Source organism: Xiphophorus couchianus, chromosome 10 (assembly GCF_001444195.1).
Source record: "Xiphophorus couchianus chromosome 10, X_couchianus-1.0, whole genome shotgun sequence".
In the NCBI taxonomy this organism is placed as follows: domain Eukaryota; kingdom Metazoa; phylum Chordata; class Actinopteri; order Cyprinodontiformes; family Poeciliidae; genus Xiphophorus; species Xiphophorus couchianus.
In genome coordinates, this window is record NC_040237.1 from 10,467,554 (window position 1) to 10,490,477 (window position 22,924).

A 22,924-nucleotide genomic window follows, 5' to 3' on the forward strand; every position below is an offset into this window, starting at 1 on the left:
TTTGTTTCTTTTATGAAATTAGACAAGAATCTCTCAGAAGATAATACCACAACATAAAAGGAATATCGATTTTTTTAAAAAATATCTCCAAATAAAATATTAATAATTGCAAAGTTAAAAATTACACCGTTTCTAATAATTAAAGAAAAGCTATTTACTGAAATTACAGTAATTGAACCCTTATTGAAAGGGTTCAATACGGGTTGAACAGCTTTGTACATGTTTCCAGTATTTATATAATTTCTTTGGCTTTTGACGTTGGAAGACCTCTTTGCCATCACCCTAATCTTAAGCTCGCTAGATTCATTTTATATCAGATTCACAGCTCTGACTGGGATATTTCAAAACCTGTTACTTCCAGTGAGAAGAAACATGATGGAAAAACTAAAAGATTCCTTTATTCCTATTCAAACGGATTATTAATTTGTAAAGACAACCTTTTCGCTAAATTTCTAACAATTCTGCTTATCCCAAACTGAAATGGAGAGTGTCTGTGGATATCAATTTTCGGGTTTTGCCACAGATTTTAATAAAATTCTGCATAAATTTGATTTGATCTAAAACAAATCAAATTTAGGAGCTCTCAGGAGCACTTAACCCTCCTGAGTGTTTCAAGCCTTTTGTGGTCTGTAAGGCTTCTTTTTTTCTTGGGCTTGATCCACCTTCATAACACCAACTTTTTCAGATTTTAATTTTTAACTTTTTTTTTTATTTCCATTGACTTCAAAATGGGAATCAGTTGTTTTCAAAGCACCGTACGTCTGTTTTTCACTTGACATCAGTGTTTTGTTTACATTGAGGGTGAAATTGTCAGTAATAGTTGTGACAGCACAGCAGCATCAAGATAACATTTGAGTTTTTAGCAAGTGCGGGTAACAAAAAACAAACTGTGTCCTCGTAGGTGCTTGGGGCGACAGCCCCTCAGTCTGTCAGTGGTGTGACAGCTCAGACCACCACTGTGACAGTGTGTTTATGCCGTCAGAAGCATCAACAAACAGATACTCTTTTTTTTCCAGCTTTCTGTCACTCCTACAACTGTGCATTTCTGAAGAAATCATGGTGTGGAAAAAAAGATGAAAATCACAGTTGCCACATGCTGCGGTTTGGTTTCCCTCCTCTGAGTACCACACTGTTCTATTTGCAAGCACACATCTGTTACATCACTGCACAACAGCCGGAGAACTGGCACAGTAATGATATGATTATAAAACGATAATACAAATCTCTGGCTCAGATAGAGCTCTTGCTGTAATCCTCTCTATTAAGTTCTGATTAAGCTCAAGGCAGAACCATTACTGTTAAAAAAAAAAAAAAAAAAGTTTTGCTGAGAAAATATATATATTTTTTAAAGGTTTTGTGATGTTATAAAAAGCAGGATGTTAGCAAACCGTCTCATACGACTGCTGAACATGTGCACACGTAAGTATCTCAGTTTGGAAATAAAAGCAACATGCATAATTGAATATTATGCACAGCATTATTTGCTGGAGAGCCTCAGAGGGCTTTCTGATTCTAGCACTCTTAGACTCTCAGCAGCAAGCGCAATAAGCCCCACAAACACACTTAACACCCCACCAATTACATAGCACACACTTGAGAACAACGACAGAAAAAGATTAGTATGTCCTAAATTTGCGCATAACAAACACAAACATACACACACATGTTGCTCAATAAGAGAGTCACCTTTCTTAAAATAAAGAGAACAACCAAGAATATAAAACCAAAAAAACCTGCAAATTCTCAAACTCACAGCACTGCTGAGCAGATGACACAGCGAGACTGTAAAATATGCATGGCAGAGGAGTGGCTCTAGCCGAAGCTACAGATGTGAGCTGGGGCGCTGCCTCCATGCATCTCTAACATGCGATGCTATGTTTAGTCTGGTGACCCACTCAAGTGCACTCTGCCTCTCCCTTCTTATTCTTTCAGTCTGTTTCACTCTCTCTCTCGGCTACAAGAACAGTACCACCCATTCTACCCTGACTGGAGCACTGCCAGCCTCTTTGCTGGTGACCCAAATGGTTGCTGTGGATTGTTTAGAAAGGAGTTTATTGACCCGACCACCTGCAAAAAACTAAGAAAAATGTGTTGCTTTTTTTAAAGGGGAAAAAAACATATATATCGACCTAAAAGGTCGATATATAAAAATGACAGAACACAGAAAATAAAAAAACCTAACAAACCCAACAGAAATGGGTTTGTTATAATAAATAAATATTCGAATGGTTTACAACATTTTGTAGACTGACTTTATTGCATTGTATTATAGAGTTGGAATCTTGATTTTAACACCATAAACAACCCATAGCCGAAGGATGAGAACATAAAGTTTATGTCATGAAAACGACAACAGCTTGAGCAGCTGTTTGTGAGCATAAGGTTTATCAGGTAAAAAAAAAAGTTTTATTTTACAGATAACTGTCTTTTTAGTTTTTCCAGTGTCTGAGCCAAACAAGGCAAAATAACAAAAGGATGTTTAGTTGCGGATGCAGCTGGAGCGTTTAACTTTTACTCTCATTTGCCATTTTTTTGTGTGTATATTAGTTTGGTGTGATGCTTTACACAACATGTGAGATAGTTAGTTTAAGTTGATATTGTCAAATCTGTTTTAAATTTAGTGTAAATGGACTGTTCCTGCTTTCTATACACAAACAAGCATGAACATCAATGTTTAATTTCCCTAATCAGTTGTGTGTTAATTGCATGACAGCTGTAGAAGAGAAGGCGCTTCTGTTTTTATTTCTTTACACTTATATAATATTTCTTCTTATGCAGGTGAGCGCAACTGAAGCCTAAGCAGCAGCATTGAAAGGCTTTTACAGAAAAAGGACAAAAAAAGACACTTAGTACAGAATTATATCCCTAATAGTGTCTAAATGAGGCCCCTTGTCCTATGTCTAGAGTGCTACAGTCGCCTATTGTTGTCCCTGTATGTTATCGGCTCACAGCTGAGCCTGTCTCGGCCCATGCATCAAGCGCTAATGAACACTTTATTCCCTCATGCGTCCCCTCAGTGTCTAAAACACAGTCCAAACCAGCGAAGGATACAACATGCTACTGGCTGTGCTTCTACACCACACGTGTCAAACTCCAGTCCTGGAGGGCCACTGTCCTGCAACTTTTAGATGTGCCTCTGCTGCACCACACCTGAATAGAATAATTAGGTCATTAGTGAGGCTCTGGAGAACTGATCTACACAAGAAGGAGGTAATTAAGCCATTTCATTCCAGTGTTTTGTACCTACGGCACATCTAAAAACTGCAGGACAGCAGCCCTCGAGGACTGGAGTTTGACACCCCTGCTCTACACAAATGTACTTTAAACAGCAAATAAACATGTCAGCTTCACATGTCATGTAGTGAGGCACAATGGTGACATTAAACCAGCTTGAACCTTCTATACTGAAGAACACCATCAAGAACTCTGATGGTGGACAATAACATCCAGCTCTTTGGTGGGAAAGAATTGATATCCTTCCCACATGGTCGTGATCTTCATTATTCCAACATGTATTCCAGTTTAGTAAATGCACTGCACAACTGGGTGATTCATTTGACAAAGTTTATGATATTTGTTTGAATGAATACTTTCCTGAAAGTACTAAATGCCACCTCAAATCTTCCAACGCACCAATACATTTCCAAATTACTGTCCAAGGTCAGAGAAAGTGTCAGTCCTCCACCAGCCTAAGTTGACTCAGAGTGCAGTTGTGCAATGGACATTTGTAGCCAATATATTCCAGGGCTAACACAAAAGGACTGGAATTTGAACACTTCAGACTCACTCATCAACTCTTGCTAACTTTACATGCATTCATTTTTATTGTAAGGAAAATCTAGAAAACAGAAAAAGCATGCAAACATCACATAAAAATGCCTCTGGAAACTAGTTGGTTCAAACCCAAAATCACCAAGAGGAGGTAGAGAAGGCCAAATATTCACACAGGCTTGAAAAGATGTTAATACCCTGTTGTGTTTTTCACATTTTGAGAAGTTACAACCACAATTTTAATTGCACTTCTTTTGAATTAGATAGATAAACACAAAGTGAAATAAAATCGTAAACTTAAGGAAAAATTACAACTTTTTTAAAGACATAACCTCACAAGTGTGTTGTGCATCAGCCCTTCTGAGTCAATACTTTTGATGCATTTGCAACTCAGATTAAATCACACTGTCTCGTAATTATGTGACTTCTAAATGCAGTTTATTACACATGATTTTATTTAGGGATTTCTAAGTAAGAGAGTATCACAATAACACACTGTTAATTTTTGTGTATATTCAGAAATACCAGCTTTGCCTCTTTTTAAATGAAGGAAATGTTTCTTGGGTCTCTTGTTATTTTGCTGCCATAACACAGCTGACTAATAGCGCACTATAGGTGAGATTTAGGAACTCTATGCTCGATATGACCAGAAATCAAATGGATCCTGTAATGATAAGTTTACATCACAGAAATAGTATGAGAAAAACATTCTAGTAGTTCTTATTGTTTCAAATTATGGCTCACATTGACGCTAGAAGCTAAGCTGCACTACATGAATAAATGCAAACACGGATGATCAAGCGGGAAGTGGAATCTTCTGCTGTGCAAAATGTAAAAACATAAAAAAGGCCTATTATAGCTCATAGACAAATCACACTCTTTAAGGACGTGAGCTAGTGCCATAAAGTTGTTGCATCAAAGACTATGCAGGCTTACATCAGCTGCTGTAACATGTTTGGAAACGTGATGCAACACCCAATCCATATTTACCATGAAGCCGGAGCACAAAGCTTCAAATTAGTGTCAAAAACAGCATCAAAGGTAATTGTCCATCAAGAAGTTTTCTGTTTGTGTGAAAATCAGACCGATAATCATTCCCATTTTGAACTGGAATAACAACGTTCACATCGTACAACACGGGCCTGACATCCACAGAAAGCACCGACCAACCAAAACTCATCAGCAGTGTAATTAACAGTGAAAGCACTGTTAATTATCTCAACAACGCAACAAATTGCAGCTAGAATGTGATGCTGGTGTTAGGAGAGAACATTGAGCTGAGACACCCTTAAACATGTCAAATGAAAAATAAAAGTTTGAAGGATTTACTCCCAAAAACACAACAACAACAACTGTCACCCAAGAGGGAGAGCTGGTATTCCTCCAACAGGTGTCTGTGTTGGCTGAGGAACGCATCCGAGCTTTACACAGTGAAGGAAACCTGATACCGCATTACCGCACAGACACTCAGCCAGTTCATTTACATGGTAATAAAACATTTACTGCTTCTTTTTTTATTATTGTCATGAGCCATTTCATGGATAACTTATGATTCACTCAGGATTATCTTCAACATGTATAATGATAAGCGTTTTGACTTTATTACAATGTAAGACAGCAATGCTATATTAAGAGAAATTTATAAACCGATATAGAAATATTGTTACGAAATTTAAGTGGCCACATATTTTACCATTCTCTGCTATTGTTTAATGTAGGACTGCATGATTTTAGGAAATCATGTGATACGGTTGAATACTGTGATCTACATTTTTTTCAACTCTTTCTCAGATGTTACTGTGATGCTCTCAGCACTCGCTTTGCACTGTAGTCTGCTGCGAACTGTCATAGGTCTTCAGCACCAGATTGAATAGACCTGTCAAAGAATTCACCAGTCAAAGGGTGAATTCATACACATTTATGTTATAGAATATAGCGGCCAACAACCACACACCTGTATATTCTGCAGTCCCGATGTAATGTGATAAAACTGCTATGAAGCTTACCTAAATTATTGGTTAAAAAAAGCAAATACAAATAGTTTCCCCACACAGACAAAAAATCAGTAAGTTTTTACCTGTAAAGACATCATGTGAAAAGATGTTTTATTCTGTGTTTGAAGATTTCATTTTTGTTTTTGTGCACTGTCCGGCCAGTAGGTGGCAGGCTGTTGACTAATACCTATACAACAAAACGGCATTTTTACAAGTATTCCTTCAAACGGCACATATATAATAGAAAATGTGTTTTGATGTTGTTCATTTTAGTTACCGTTATGTAAGAAGAGGTCAGATATATTTAAGATTTTGAAAGTCAAAGGTCTGGTGACATTCATCTGGGGGTAAATTGAAAGCTAACAAAAAGTTCATATTGCCCTTATTTTGCCAAAATAAGTTTTAATAGGCTGGGTGATCACCATGCCTGCATTCTAAGCTAAGTTTTGTAGCTAGGTAAATACTGTTCTGCAATATTTAATCCATGAGACAAAATTAAGAAAACAACTGAGTCGAAGTGAGACCTTAACAAATGCATACCTTAATTTGCATTAATTTAATTAATTCCCAGTCAGGGTCAGAGCAGCACCTTTAAAATTCCCACACAAATCAGCTCAATAAGTTCAGAATTTTCCTCCACAGAGTTTTTAAATATCAAAGTAGACTGATGATAAATGATAATCCTTTCTATTGGACTCCAGCCCAAAGACATTTCCTTTAAAAGGCCCCTGTTGCCTTCCTCTTGCCCTCCGTGTCACTAATATTGTTTTTTCAATAAGTAGCAGTAGCTTAGACAGTACAGTGTTTGTTTGCACTCAGCTCTGCTACTCAAGAACCGAACGTAAAGGTCAACATATCAAGGCTAAAAGCAGCTACAGACCAAAGTCCACTTGAAACCGTTCACACATGGAGTAAAAAGACCGGTGAGCAAAGTGTGTTTTACCGCTGATGCTCCAATAATGTAAAAAGTGCCTATTAAAAGAGAAAAAAACAAACAAAAAAAAACTGGTGACATGAAAAGAAAAAAAATGTCCAAAAGACTTGAACTCACTGTTTCTCTTCTCCCTCTGATGGGTTAGAGTCCTGCTCCTTGGGCATGTGTTCCATTCACCTCAATTCCATCCAGCAGCCAATCATGAGAGACTGAGGCAAGCCCCGCCCTCCGAAGCACGCTCGTCATTCGACGGTCCGGAGGGGTCTGTCTGTAAAGCACAGAGTCGTCTCGTCCCTGGAGTACCTGGGAGGGGAGCCGTGGAGGGCGGAGGGTAAGGGGTGAGGGGGGGTTGACCCCCTGTGAGGTTGTTGCTGGGTGTGAAGCTTCAGGACACAGAAGAGGTTGGGGAAACCGCGGGGGTAAATCTGCTGGCCCTGCAGCCAGGGCTGGAGGTGGACGTCGCTCTTAGGCAGACGGAAGGAGGAATGGGAGACACCCTGCAGGAGAACACACACGTACAGAAAAAGATTACAGCATCTCCAGGAGAGAAAACAATGGCCCCATTGTCCCTGGATTTCTGCCAAGTAGTAACAGTATATTTTTATAATTTTAAATTGAAAAATTAACATGCAAAAAAAAAAAAAAAATGCTTTCCTGATCTTTGTGGGTGTGGCCAAATGATGTCAGAAATGATTATATATAAGTTTATTGGTTGGGATTTACTGACTGTGGTGAAGTTGGAACTACTACAACAACGCTTTATGGCAAGAAGTAAAATTTTGAAGCCAAGCACCTCCTACATATCTCCTTATTTCTATATCAGGGGATTTCAGAGACACTTTTAAACTGTCCTTGCGACGAAAAACACATCAACTGGATTCTTCGCTTAAGACGACACCAATCAGGCAAGAATCTTTTCTCTGCTCGACAGCGTAAAAAAAACCATCACACTAACGGTTGCAAAGGAGAAGCAAATGAAAGATTCAAAAACAATTCCAAAGCGACGGCCAGCAAGAAACTTTCTTCCAACCTTTCTCGTTACTTATCACTAACACATTTTCACAAAGACAAACCGCAGTGCGAATGAGAAAGCAACACCTTCACCACATGTTGTGCCTTCACGGTCTATTGCTCCAAAGTCCCCTGGATGCAAATCTCATATTTCATCTCTCACAGCATGACCCTGGTCAGATGAAACTGGCTGTATCTTGAGCATGCAGCAGAAGGAGGGATCCTCTGAGTCACATACCAAATCAATAGTGACAATAGTAAAGAAGGTGGTCTGCAGGTCAAAAAGTCCCCCGTCTTTGTTCTCCAATTGACTAGTTCCTGAAAGCTGAAATCGTAAGGAATGTCTCCTACCATACATGCTTAAGTAGTTATTATGACCAGTGTAATCTGGAAGCACTTGGAGGGTCTTGATGTCTTCTCTTGTTTTCTTTCGACAGCTTTATCTGTTCCTCTGTTAATCCCATTATTCAGTATCTTTCTAATCCTGAACAGTCAGGGACTGGCCAGGATGCTGACCTCAGAGAGAATGGATATTATTATTGCTTTCCTGACTCAAACTGATTTTCTTGCAAGTATTTATTTTTTCTAAAGCATCTTATCACGCAAGCAAACCTTCAATAGGAGATTTAGCAATGAATGATAAGCAAACATTTAATGACAAAGCAATAAAAGAAAAGAGAGAGAGAGAGATACCACGCTCTGGTAAACACCACACCATCAAACAGATGATATTTAGAGAAAATTTGACTTTAAATCAAATTCCAGGGTTGAAGCAATCACATCAATCAATTTCAATTAATTGCTAATGAGTTTTTAAATGCTTCACAAATCTGAAATTAGGAATTTTAAATTACTGAAGTTGAGCATAGGGCTGCTGTGCAACATAACAGTTCTATATTTATTCAAAGTGTGAAGGTGGTTTCCTCTCCACAGCCACATCTTGTCAATAAAGGTATATGGGTACAACGTTAGACAGAGAGGTAAAATAGAAAAAAGACAGAGCCCAGAAATGTAACCTCAATTTCAATGAAAACTGTTCTAAGATCCACAAATCAACCAACAGGTTTTGGTTATTCAGATGCTGGGATCATTTTGTACCTAACTTTGTTCAGGAATCAAAAAGAGCCATCTGTCACATGAAATTCACAACTATGCAGCTTTTGTACCTTCCTTCGGGATATTTCTTAGGCCCAAATTAATTATGGCAAATATATTAGTTCTTTTGTACGTCTGCAGGGATTGCTAAGCATCTCACAATAAATGATTTTTTATTTTGGTTCCCTGTATCATGGTATTTTAAGTTTTGTTAGAAAATAACAATACCCAAATACTTGGTGCCAGAGATACAAATAACAAAATTACTCAATAAGGGGAGTTCAATTCTCCAAATTAATCTGAATGAATGGCAGTCAAAATTTAAGACATAATTAACAGTAATTGCAGAACAAACTGCCATGGACAATTTAGAGGTATTTAATATTTTTAATGAGTAAAGTTCAGGATTAAAATCAAACACACTTTAAAGATCTGTTCAAAAGTCTGCACAAACACCTTGTTCTGTAACAGACAATATTTACCAGCTGGTGGTCTCTTATAGAGACTTTGGTCTTATCTGAGCTTGTAAAACTCATATTTAATGTTTTAACTTGTCTGCAGGAAGATTAGAATTATCTGCATTTCTGACATCCCCACAATGTTTCCTTTAGATTAGGCTTTTTCTGGTTGGTATCAATTTCAGTCTAAGGGCTGACCTTCCATAGCTCATCATTTTATGGATTCTGTTTTCTTTCCTAAGAATTATGGGCGATGAATTGGGGAAAAAATCCAAAACAAAACAAGCAAAAAAAACTGAAAAAATATGTGCTGTGAGTTCTTTAGAATAGAACAGAATAGAAAAATAGGAACACCATGCATGTGTAGTCTAATAACATTCCCCCCCCATGCATCAGTCTCAGTTGTGTGTTTTTATTGGTGCACTTAATTAAAGGTTGTGTTGTGTCTTCATTCCATGCCTCATCTGCTGTCTCTTACTTAAAGTTTAAGATTGCAGATAAAACCATTAAACCCATCACTGCAGAACAGTTTGCTTTGCATTTTTCAATCTAAGCAGGTTTATAATAAGATGGGACAAATAACACCCAAAGAATGGTATATTTATGAAGCTCAAACTCATTTAAGAGAAAAAAAAAATGAAGGCAAACTTTCAATTTATTTTTATTTATCTACTGATTGAAATAACAGATAAGAATGCAGTAAATTAATGGTACATCTTGTCACTATTACACAGACAAATTACAACCAAAAGAATCACCAAAACATCTACCTCTGCAGCTTTCTGTAAAACAACGACCTCCAGAATAAATCTAAACACATGATATTTCTGCAAAATATTTTTGCAGAGTCTGCGGATTTGGAAATCCGTATAAGTCTGAGCTTCAGGCTCTTCTACCCGAGCACAACTGCTGAGAGTGGCAGGGAGGGTGATGACATAAAGCTGGGAGGCAAACCGCTAATGGAGTGTCCTTTATCAAAGGGCCTCTCTCTATCACATCAACTTCTGCCACAAGTGGAACCAGCCTCAGTTCGTGTTTGTGGCAAATACAATTAGTTGTTTATCACACTGGGACAATGAGGGGAGAGGAAAGGGGAAGAAAGAAAAGGGTATTGTTTGATTAGCAACTGCAATAACATTGAAACATTAACTCTCTGGTTAAAAAACGGCCAACCCACTTTAAAAGAAACTTCAATCTTTTCAATCTTGTGTTTAAAACTGTTTTCATCTTGCTCTCCATTAAAAGCCAGGCTGTCAGGGAACATTATGGAAACCCTTTGATTTGTTATGACCTGCATTTAGAGAGGCAACAAGAAATAGGGACTGGTTCTGACTGCCAATGAGTCAGGAAAGACCTAAAAACACAAACAGGTTGCCCTGAGAACAACACTACTCAGAGTGGCAGTTGTCACTGAAGGAAGACGACCCAGCATGTCAGTGAAGTGCTTGAAAAGAAAGAAGACGATAAAAATCTAAGAGGTAGAGACACCGGGAGAAGACTTCAAGAGATAACAGTGGATTACAACAGTGAGTGGATTACAACTAAATTTCTCCAGATAAATTTTTGTCTGGTGTGTAATGCTGATTCTATTTCACTTTTTGCTACAGACTTTAGCACTCTATCAAAACATGCTAGTGATATTACAATTAATGTTGAAACAAAGTAAGGATCAAACATAGAGAACTGATATCAGACTAAGACTTTGTCAAAATGAAAATTCTCCAAGAGTTGCCTTAGAAAATGTTTGTAGCACAACTTATCTGCTCCACTCACAAGTAGCATAATTCTCACATTTTCTTAGCTACTGTGTCCTTGTTTGCTCTTGCTCCCATGCAGGAAGTTCTGCTAACATTAATATCCTCTACCCGGGGGTCGGAGGATGAAAATTCATTTTGTCGAGATAAGGTGGGAAAGAAAGCAAGTGAGATAAAATTGATTTCAGATAATACACAGTTTATAAAATGGGGGTGGAAAAGTTGATGAAAAAGTGAGGAAAAGATTATGCAAGTCAACGTTGGAATAAAGATGATGCAAACTTTAATCAGAGAGCAACAAGACCTGTCAAAATGCAGATTTTAGAGGTATTCAGCTTTTTTTCCCCTAGAAGCAGTGAACACTTACTAGGTGCCACATAGTATATTTAGGTGAAGTGATTTGTAATAGTGATCACCTTTTCAAAAGTCTTACTAATGTTTTAGTGGCAACTAAATAAGTAAACATCTGTGGGGCCACAAAATCATGCCAGTGCTATATTCACATCAGGGCAATTTATTTAGGGTCAATTGTCATGGATCAAAACTGAACAAAGTAGGCCAATGATCGATGAAGTACAACAAAGCTCACTGAGTGGGCAATGCTACAAAGAAAACAATCACTGTGATATAAAAAAAAATTATACAAATCTGACATTTATAATTAAGGATTAAAATGATTATGATTTTAATTAAACAGACCAAATGTCTAACTGCCCCAAAAGCCGTAAAAGGAAAGCAGACAACCAACCAGTGAATGAACCACAAGTCCTGGAGAAGTTGAGGAACAAAAAAAACCTACGTATTTCCTTCTAACGGCTGAAGAAAAAGAATCCATGTCCCTCATTAAAAAACAAAGAGGAAAACAGGGATGGTGAAAAACGGATGGTGGGATGGTGGTGAAGCAGAGGCAAAGTGTTATGTTCCGAACTGGTTTGCTTTTGCTTTTAGAACAGACACAAATCAAATTTGCTTTCAGAACAGACTCCTAGTTTTACTTGTCAAGTCTGAGTTGTGGTACGGAACCATCACAGCAAGCATGATGCCCATTACAACTTTATTTATTTTTTAAATTTATTTATGTGCAATACAGAATTTAATGCTGCCGAATATACACAGACAGTTTAATAAGTGAGAAGGTTTAAGTTAAGGATGATCGGAGAGACAAAGGTTAACTGAATGTAGAAGTAACATACATTCAGTGAGTGCAGCTTCTCAGAGACTCAACAGTTTGCCATTAGTTTTAAATGAGGAAAGATGTGAATGGGATTAAATATCCCTGTGCTGAGTGCAACTAAATATTTGGACAACTGTAGGTCCGCTGGACCTACTGGACAAGTAAATTCAAAAATAGTTTTAGAGATAAACTGTATTCTAATCTACAACTTTGGTAAACTCTGACCCAGTGATTCATATTTTAGACTGTTACTGTCCTTATGAGCTGCAATAAAGTGAAAAATATTAGAGGAATATGCCCTGGATTTTTACAATTTTATTTAAAAAATAGTTATCCCAAACTGTCTGTAGCATCTTAACTAAGATTTCTAACTTAGCAGTGTTTTTGTACATTTCCCACAAAATATAGATCTTTAACTCAGATAAGGTTGATAAAACCTAGATGTTCCATTACAGGTAAAAGTTGAAGGTTTAAACAGACAAATCAGAGCTTTGTTGTACTCTGTTCAGCCTTCTTGTTATCTGCTGGAAGTTCTGCTCTCTCTTGTTCCTTTGAAGTCTGTAATAATTGCACATACATAATTGGCGCTAAATTTAAAATCAAAGGTTGGATTTTTCTGACATTTTTACAACGGAAGGTTTTGAAATTGCAACAATAGATGAGTTAATTTGACAGCTTTTTCCACATTTTACCTACTCATTATTCAACAACATCAAAAGACAAACTAAGAAACATTAGACATTTGCAATATCAAACGTTACAATTAACTGTAATTTGAAACTACAATCCCCTAACTGTCTGATCACAGAAATAGATTAAAATCTAACACCTCAACAAAATAGACAGCGAGCTTTGGAACTGTAAACACATGGCCATTGTGCAGTTGCTGCCAAGCAAAAATTAACAAATTGACACAATTGATGTGCTCAGAATAAACAAGATCCTTTTGTTTATGTCCTTCCATAAAACTGTCCTTGTGGAATTCCTTCTGCCTACGTGACGGCTGTTCGGTAAAGTAGGTGGGCTATAAAATATGTGCATGGAAACAAATAAATAGATGTGGCTGCAGAAAGCATACCAAACATCCTTTTGAAAGTGGTCTGAGGAATCAATCAGTGCATGATGAGTCTGACTAAACCCCCTCAAACTTGCATGCATTTTTATTGGGATTTTTTCTTCAACAGTTAAACCAACATGATAAACTATTAACCCTTTCATGCATGAATTATGATCCTTTGTGTCAGGATTTTTTTCTCCATTTTGTTTATTTTCTTAAGGCATAAAAAAGGTAGGAAAAAGAATTTGTCAAAATTTGTTTATTATTTTTATTTTATTTTTTAGGTGATCAATTGTAATTTTCTCCAAATACAAAGTTGTTATTTGAAAAATACATCAGTAGTTTTGTTCTTTAGGGGTTATCTGATGTCAATATTTCTTTTACGTGCAAGAGTCGTCTACAGTAGAAGGAGGGACAGGGTCGGTTGGCATGCTTTATTGTCTGTCGGCCATATTGGATTTAACAAAAATAATTTCTTGCATTTGCAGCTGATGGCCAGTAGTTGATAGCTTATTTTATGATGCATTAGTGTCCACTTCAGTGGTCTGTGTGCATTTATAACATAAAAATCCACAAGAAGCACAAGAAAAAGGCTTTTAGATAGCTGTCCACTGTAGTGACTACTGTGCATGAAAGGGTTAAAACTGCGGCATGTATTTTTACAAAGAAGAATATCATAGATGGAACTATCATGTTCCTCTTCTTTTGAGAATAAAAACTATCAGAGGCTGCACAAGACCTGACACTGGGGTGGCGGTTAACCTTCCAGCAGAAGAAAAACCTTCAACATACAACAAAAGGATCTTTTTGATACAAACATATTCATGTGTTAAAGTGGCCTTGTCAAAGTCATGTTGTATATCCAATTAAAAACCTTATAGTAAGACTGGGGCACTGACATTCTGAGTTGACTGAGATTGAGCTATTTTGCAAAACAGAAAGGGCAAAAATGTCTGTTTTCTGTTTTACAGAATATGATTTATATTAAAAAAAAAAAACATCTTTTCATTCAATACAATTTCACATGTTCATTGTTTGTGATAAATACTTTTGCAAGGCAGCGTAAACCTTTCGAGGATCACAGTGCATTCTTGGGCAGCCTGAAAAAGTTGATCTTGCGAAGACAACCTTTGTTAGACTTCACACCCCCGTACCAGAAGTGGGGTCAGTGACCTCAACTCATATTGCTGACCTGACTAATTAGAGGTTAAGTGACAGGGCAGGGAAGCAGAGCTGACCTGTGGATGTGGTGAAAGTGCTCTGATTATAGGTTAGACTGCAGTGAAAAGTGGGGAGGAATAGTCCAGCAGCGACAGACATAAAAATCAGCTTCTCTGCACCATTTCAGTTTATTCCACCAGTTTGCAAATTTGTTGCTGGAGAAACTTTAACATGTGGCTTCAGGTGAGGGTGAAGTGGCCATGTTGTGATATGTGACCTTGTTGTGTTGACGTGTACAGGCAGCCATTTGCATAAACTCTAGATTATGTTTACAAGTGATTCAGCGTTTAATACTTTAGAAGCAAAACTATTTGAAACTCTACACATGTGGCTATCTATAAAATTTGTAAACAAAGCCGAATCATTTACTTCCAACATCTGACTGTCGGCTGCTGCAGTAGCTCTCTGTAACATCTCTTAACTCATCATGTCGCCTCTTGTGTTGTTGTTGCTGCTGTCAACTTCTCACATTGGCGAATTCAGAATCTTTATTTTAGGCAAGCCGAACCGAAATACAAACACACACACACAGAAGCGATGTCCACGTTTGAATTTTCCTACTTTCTGAGCACACATTTTGTTGATCCTCAGCAATTTTTTGCTTAGTGGCCTGTCAGCAGCAGTTGTTCAAGGAGAAGGAGAACAGACTGGTGCCTGGCACCGAACCTGACAAGAGGTCAAAAACATACATTTTCATGAGACATCTGCATAGTTCTAGGACACAGCTATCTGACCAATTACCTCCCTCTTTCTTTCATGCCTTCCTTTTTTTCCTGCAAAGTCCCTCATTCTTAACATTTTATTGCAGATTTACAGTAAACAGGCTATGAATCTGAAAGAGTTGCATCACGATGGAGGGAGCAACAGATGTTTTGTGAGCTTGCTAGTTTGCAGGCAGCTGAAGTTTTAGCCTTCATTACAAAACATCTGTTTTCTGACACTATCACAAACATGTTGCTTGTAAAAAGGAATATAATCTGGACACAACCCTTAAGTAGTAATAATAATAATTATTATTACTACTTAGCAGTGGAAAAACAGAACATCTAAAACTGACAAAATGTCTTTAAAATGGACTGGAAATAAATGTATAATTTATTATTTTGTTTTAGGAACATACCTAATTGTTTTAACAATGTGCATATAACGGATCAGAAAACTGCAGCTAGTTCAAACATAGCAATAACAATATCTTTATTGGAGAAATTGAGGAGAAGTTCTCTCTGAATTTTTGCTCTCTATAATACTGACAATGAAATGTCAATGCAATCAGAGGAGATTTAGTTTGTTTACTTGAACTGCTTACCACGTCACAAGAAAAGAAAAATCAATGACTCAACAGCGTGCGCTTCAAGTCAATGGCAATGTGCATTAACGGGTTGATTTTTAATGTTTGCCAGTCCTGAATAATTGTATTATGTCCAAAACATTCAAGTCATTTTTTTAAAATAATGTTCTCAGTAAATGATCAGAAAAATAGTTAGGTTTTTTACATTTACAACCAAAGTCACTTTGTTTTTGTTTTCTTTCTTTTTTTTAACCACTTTGTTATGGTCTATCACAAATTCTTAAAATACATATGAGATACTGGTTGTAAGGTGACAAAATGTGAAAAAAAGTCTAAAGGGTGTGAATACTTTTTCAAGTCACATTTCTACTTTCACACATGAATAATTCCTGCACAAAAACAAACTGAATGACCCACCAGTATCATAAGCTGAAAACCTAAGAATTCAGCCAAATAAATTTAAAGCCACACATTAAGGAAATGGGAAAAGAAACCAACTCCCCTCTCACTTCTACTTCCTCTTCCCTCTGATTCCTTCCCTTTCTTCCATTCATTGGCAAAGACAAAACACAGTCCTACAAAGTGCTAGCAAAACAAATGAATCTCTCCTCTTTTCTTCCATTTCCCTTCAACAGTAGTTACTCTCTTCTCCTTAAGGAGGGTAAGAGCTTTGCAGTACTGCTAAAGGGTGGAGATTTTAGGAAACAAAGTAGATCAACTGCAGGAAAATGTCTTTTTTTCCCCTCCCACATCAGCCAAGACAAACACATGTCCACCTGTTTTTCAAGGCCCACCTTAAGAGAAGCAGCAATCTGTCTGAAACTGTTGGAGTGCTTTATTTCCTCATAAAAAAAGCACAGGGATGGACGATTTATCACAATTACTGCAGAAATAAAACCCAATAATACAACTTGATAATTATACATCTAAAATCTGGCAGGTTGGTGCTTAAATTCTGTATTGTGTATTAGTTCGTACTTCACTCTGTTTCCAGACTGAGATGATAGTGCTGAAACAGATGGCGAGAAAAGGTTTACTTACACACACGCATGCACGCACGCACGCACAGACACACAGCAATCGATGCTCTTTATCACTCTTTTCTGCTTCGACTGATTCCCCCCGCCTCATCCACCCAAAGAAGTTCTGTTGACGGTGTTTGTGGCCATCAAGAAACTCAAAAAGGTCAGCTTTCTCATCCCCTTCTGCGTCAAAACACACCCTGGATTTGCCTTGATTTGCTCAAACTTTAAGACCAGCATCCTGGTGAACAAAACACCCGACGCCTCTGGTGTGAACATGTAAAAAACAGCTGGACAACTTCGGGATGATTGCTAACAATTATACCAGGATGTCAATATAGAAAATAAAACTTAAGGACGAGGCTCCTAGCATTTGGCTGAAACTGTTTATTTTAAAACGTTTTTTCTACCACAGCTACAAGAGAACCTTACAACTGAAACTAACTCACTAGTTGTAGCAGTAGCCTTTTAAAGGTTTCCTCAAAGAACTGCCAGTGGCATGATGTTGCCATCACCGTGATTCACAATGGGGATGTTGTGTGTATAGTTATGAATGTGTACCCCATACATAGCATTATGCATGGAGGCCCAAAAGCTCAGTTTTGCAGAGGACCTTCTGATACTGAAGTCATGTTGCAAACGTTAAATTTGATCTCTAACGGCTTTTTCTCAGCATTTTTTTTTTTCTTGTCATATCTTCATAAAGGCCTGATACAGTATGTGGAGCAGCTGAATTTACACTGAGGTTAAATTACACACAGGTGGACTTTATTTATTCACTACGTGGCTCCAGATAGCAATGCATGACAAACTTCAGATATTTATTTGTATTTTATTTACAATTTTCTTCCACTTTGTTGTCGTCTATCCATTAAAATACAAAAACATTTCTTACACAGCCCTGTTTCCGAAATTTTAACTACAAAAGCGTCAAAGACACAGACACTGCTCAGTTTGGTGCGCAAAGTAAACTTATTTTACAAAAATGTATGAGTCAATACTTAAACATCATGTCTTTCCAAAGTCATCTGCATGCACTAAACTGGAAGCAGGAAGATGTTGACAAACACTTCTGTACACATCAGCTGTGTGTGTACGTGTGTGTGTGTGTATGAGGTGGAGCCCACAATGAATTATTTGTCTCGCTGGAGAGACATTTCCTGCTTTTTAGAGTGTCTGTTCCTCCCTCTGCGGCTTTTAGTAAGTTCTCCTCCTGCTCTGCTAGCCGGATCAAATTGGCTGATTTGTAATTTGCCTGGTGACATTTATAATGCCCAAAACCAACACCGGGTACATGTTCAGTGTTTAAATACTGATTCATTGCACGTTTTTCTTTCATTGACGAATGTGTACAACTTGTGAAACTTATGAATAATGAACAAACTTGCTGTTTGTTTCACCAGCAGGTCCTCGTTTCCTCCAACTACATTCTCACTGTATCATCTATAACCGTGTTTTTCCCCACTTTTCCTGGATATCTGCAGAAAAAACTAATTGAGAAGAAACCAAAGTGCTCACTTTCTCGACCATGAAAAAGATGTATGCAGTGTGAGGAGGAGTGCAAAGCTTCTGCAGCTTATACTGCCAGGTAAAAAAAAAAAAAGATCAATTTCTTGCTGATTGTGCCAATGGTGGAAAAAAGGGAGCATTAGTTTCCTGTAATATTTACAGCTTTGTATAATTTTTTTCATAAAAATGCTCTCTGCATTCTTAATCAATAGGAGTAATGGCTCTGGTATTTTAAAATGACTATGACTGTGTAGGTTCTACACATTTTTATGAGCACATGAGGCACACAGTTGCACTAAAATAAAATAAAATTTCTAAACAGGGCCTTCATGTTTTAATCAAACTGTGTTTTTCCCTCACAGAGAAAGTAGTTTTGGAACAGAATAACAGCTGAAAAGAAGCAGGAATTTTGTGGCTAAATTCTGACCACATTTGTTGATATTGGTTGTGTTTATCCTGCACTAAACTGGCCAAGAAACTAAATGCCCTATAGAAGCAGCTTAATTTTGGCTAAAGTACCAAAATTATACATATATATATATATATATATATATATATATATATATATATATATATATAAATATATATATATATATATATATATACATATATATATATTATTATCCAGTTTAGGACATAATAGCTTTAGTATTAACCTATGTCTGTGCACCTGGTTTGGATTTAGGTGCCAGATGCACCTCAAATAACACAAGCCCTAGTGAATCAGATGAAAACCTGCAGATGATCAAGCAAAAACGCAAAGCCTGTAAAATGTCTGATGAATTTATCAGACTATGGGCTGAGGTGAGGCATCTCAGAGTTTCACAGAGACGAAAACGATCAAGCTGCAGCTCTTCTTTACTGAACTATTGCCAAGTTCTGGCAGGAAGTGGATGGAAAATGAAGCAGGAGGACTATTTCTTTGTCAACCCTCACCTTTTTGGAAATAAACAACTGGATGTTCTAACAGGAAAATTATCCCAGACATAAAATATTATAAATCTAATATTAAATCTAATATCCAACCCAAACTGACCAATTTAAATGAACAATATTTGATAAGAGGAGTGGGCAAAAAGGCAAATGTGATGATGCCAAAAGCTCATTTATAGAAGTGCACTGTTTCTCTTAAACTTGCTTTATGACATTTACTCAAATATCAGTGAGGATGTATTTAATTTAAAGCCTCTGTGGATAAAAAAAAATGATTCATTCCAAACTGAACAGTTTAAATGCGTCATCGAAAGCCCAAAATGAACATGACATATATGCTGATGGCAAGTGGGTGTACACTACTGGCCAGCACTACATACGTAAAGGTGGAAACAATAGACACCAAGGAATATGGGTTGATCTTGCTACACTGCACTCCAGCATACAGGGAGCCATTTTCTGCACGCCTTGTGCTCTGAATTATTATCCCCACTGTTGCTTTGCAAACAGAAGACTCCTTCGAGAATACGCTTTCGACAGCACAGACTCCATCAATTTTGCTTATTCTGCAAGGAACAATAACATAGATTTTTCAGTTTGGAATTTGTGGAACGAATCAGAACCCATGTTCACACAATCCTGATCCGGCGATCCATGTTTAGCCTGTGAGGCTAGTTTAAGACACGCAGCCTGTGCACATTACACCTTCCCATTCATTCCCACATCTCAGCCACCTCTGTAATGAGCAACAACTGCATACTGTAAAAAAGACCACAGACACACACGCGCAAAAACTCACAAAGGACCAACAAGCTCATTTCTTGCATATGCCCTCTTCCCACCCCTCCCCCTGCCAGCTTCTCCCACCCACTGGTGTAATGAAGCCTACGAGGCCTCTTGTGGCCTCTGAGAGCACCAGGGCCATAACAACACCCACCTCACACCTCTGTCTTTTTCTGGCTGCAAACAGCACATTTTGTGAAAGCGGAGAAGGTGGTAAAAGGGGAGGAGAACAAGCTGGGGCCACAAAGGTGGAGCCGGCAGGCTGGAAGGTGATTTTCTTGGCAAAATGTTGCGTTTGGGAAAGGGGCCCGGATTCCCGACCGGCTCCCCCCGGAACGTCTGTGTGGTCCAGGACCTGATTAGATCCAAACCTTCTGTCATAGAAAGGCAATGTGCAAGGGGCACGGGGGCACAGATGCCCGCTGAAGTGCTTAACTTTTCGACACATACGATTCATAACGACAGAAAGCAGCGAGAGTCAAAATCTGTCAGAGAACACAGCATCTTTTTTTTTCTTTGTTTGTTTTGTTTTTACTGCTAACAGCCCTGAGGAATAAAATGGAAACAAACTCTGTGTTTAATCTGTTCTGTAAATTCCCCTTGTTTTCTTTACGTGAATGCTCTGCATGCTCACAAGATACACAGGTACAAAAAAGTCCTAAATGCATCAGATTGAGCAGTGTTCAGGCACCATTTCCTGCCAGCAGGTATTTCCCTGAATACTGTGACAATATGGCAGATATTACTTCTTCAAGCCAAACAACATGTTGTGGGACAATTAAGCTTACGAAGACTTATGTTTGGTTTGACAGATGGAGTCTTTAGAACAATATTTTGACCTTTACATTATTACAGTCCAGTTATACCATCATGAGTAAATCACTGATGTATTATGTGGAGAAAAGTGAGAGTTGCCTAATCACTACATGGTTCACCAATATAACATTTTCTGCCTATACTGCTGACTGCCAGAACAACAACGCTGGTCAGATGGAACAAAAGTTACATCTACCTGAATACCTCCAGAACTTTAGTGTTTGATATACTGTATATATTTTCTTTCTCTCTCTGTGGTAAAAATTACAGACAAACTGGACTGAAAAGCAGTTTTGTTTTTAAGTCTCCAAGCTACTACTCTCAGAAAAACATTTCTCCCACCCACAAAACTTTTGCCTTATGAACCCTAATTCAAACCTGGAGGCTTTCCTCCCATTACTTTTGTCTTGGAAGGAAAAATATGTTCTCCATTGTTGCCCAGTTTTCACTGTTCAACTTCTGGTCTGTGTTCCTTTTGTCTGCCTTTTATAGTTTACGCCTTTTTATAAATTTTGGTGTTATGGCCTTAAGAGCCTGAATACAGTTTAAAAAGGAGAAGTTGTAAAAATGACAAAATACACCCTTCAAAGGACTCAACGTGCAGCAGATGCATGTATGAGGTAGTGATGCAGGGGGATGGTGATGGTTATTTGATTTTACTTGGTATGACATAGATGCAGTAACATATAGTAACATAACAGAGCTGCTAGTGTCTATCTCCACCTAACGTTCCGGGCGAGAGGCGGGGTACACCCTGGACAGGTCGCCAGTCTGTCGCAGGGAAACACAGAAACAGACGGGACAGACAGCCATGCACACACACACTCACACCTATGGAGAATTTAGAGAGACCAATTAACCTAACAGTCATGTTTTTGGACTGTGGGAGGAGTACCCTGAGAGAACCCACGCATGCACAGGGAGAACATGCAAACTCCATGCAGAAAGACCCCGGGCAGGGAATCAAACCCAGGACCTTCTTGCTACAAGGCAACAGTGCTACCAACTACGCCACTGTGCAGCCCATTATGGAATCCATGGGAGCAAAAAAAAAAAAATTCTGCTTCCTGGGAAAGGTTCTGGAGTAGAAACAGACTTTGAAAAACAGAGCATATAGATGGGTTTTATTCTCCTTCAACTACCTTTGAATATATTTGGGTTCGTTTTGTAAAGAGAAATGTTAACGTATAAAAAAGGAGCAGATTTTGTCTTGGGTTTGTGTTCAGGCAGGCTCCACGAATGCCTCAGGACCTACCAGTCATTTTGTCCCATTTCTCAATTCATCATCTTAGCGGTTTCTTTCCACCTGAATTTACAAGATCTGCTTCTTCACGTAAAACCAGAGTCCCGTCTTCTTCTTGCGAGAAGTGTGTGAGAAGCACACACTGACCTACACACGATCCAGGAAACACTTTCACTCATTTTACTTCCCACTATTTATATAGCTTTCCCCATTTGCACCGAGGACCTCGGAGGAGGAAGCGGGGTGAACAAAAAGGCAAGATATGTCAGGAGCTCCTCACTGCCACCGTTTGCTTTGTGTCTCTGCCTTGTTGGCTTGGAATGTGCATAATGATCAGTTTGGTCCATAAAAGATGTGTTGCAGCAATTTGGCAGGGCATTTGTGGCCAGAAAGGTATTTCAACATACCTCTTTCATTACTTTATATCCACAATATTTCATAAAAACGTGCCAACAGTCTAACTTGTTATGGCATAAACTAAATTTGTATTCTACCTATAAAAGACGTTCTGCCTAAAGCAATAAAACTGTGCATATCAACTCTGAGGATTCCTGAGTGATCTTCTGCAGCAATAAAAATGGAAAGAAATATCTCAGTAATGATGCACAAATAAATTGTTCCTTTTCCCTTTGTTGGCAAGTGAAAAAGAAAAATCATCAAAAATGTGAATCTCTTGAAAACAAAATTTTGGTTTGAGTGCAGCAAGAGTCAGATATAGTTTAGCTGTGAGCTGTGGCTGGAAACCGTTCAGAGGAATGCTTTCCAACTACAGGAGATGTTTTCTGTCAAAAACATCTCCTGAACAAAAATGTCTCTGAGAAGCAGCAGTTTGCTTTTGGTAAAAGAAGAAAAGCCGAGGCT

The 22,924-nt window shown here is 38.1% G+C and overlaps 1 protein-coding gene across 1 annotated transcript in view; it reads right to left on the reverse strand.

The window, feature by feature from the left end:
• The window catches only part of thrab (thyroid hormone receptor alpha b), a 113,079-nt gene that overhangs the window by 17,050 nt on the left and 73,105 nt on the right, over nucleotides 1-22,924 (reverse strand). Inside the window, exon 4 of the mRNA XM_028029424.1 lies at nucleotides 6,817-7,196. Within this exon, the coding sequence (XP_027885225.1) occupies nucleotides 6,817-6,872 (56 nt within the window). The 5' untranslated portion in view covers nucleotides 6,873-7,196. The remainder of the gene's footprint in view (nucleotides 1-6,816; nucleotides 7,197-22,924) is intronic.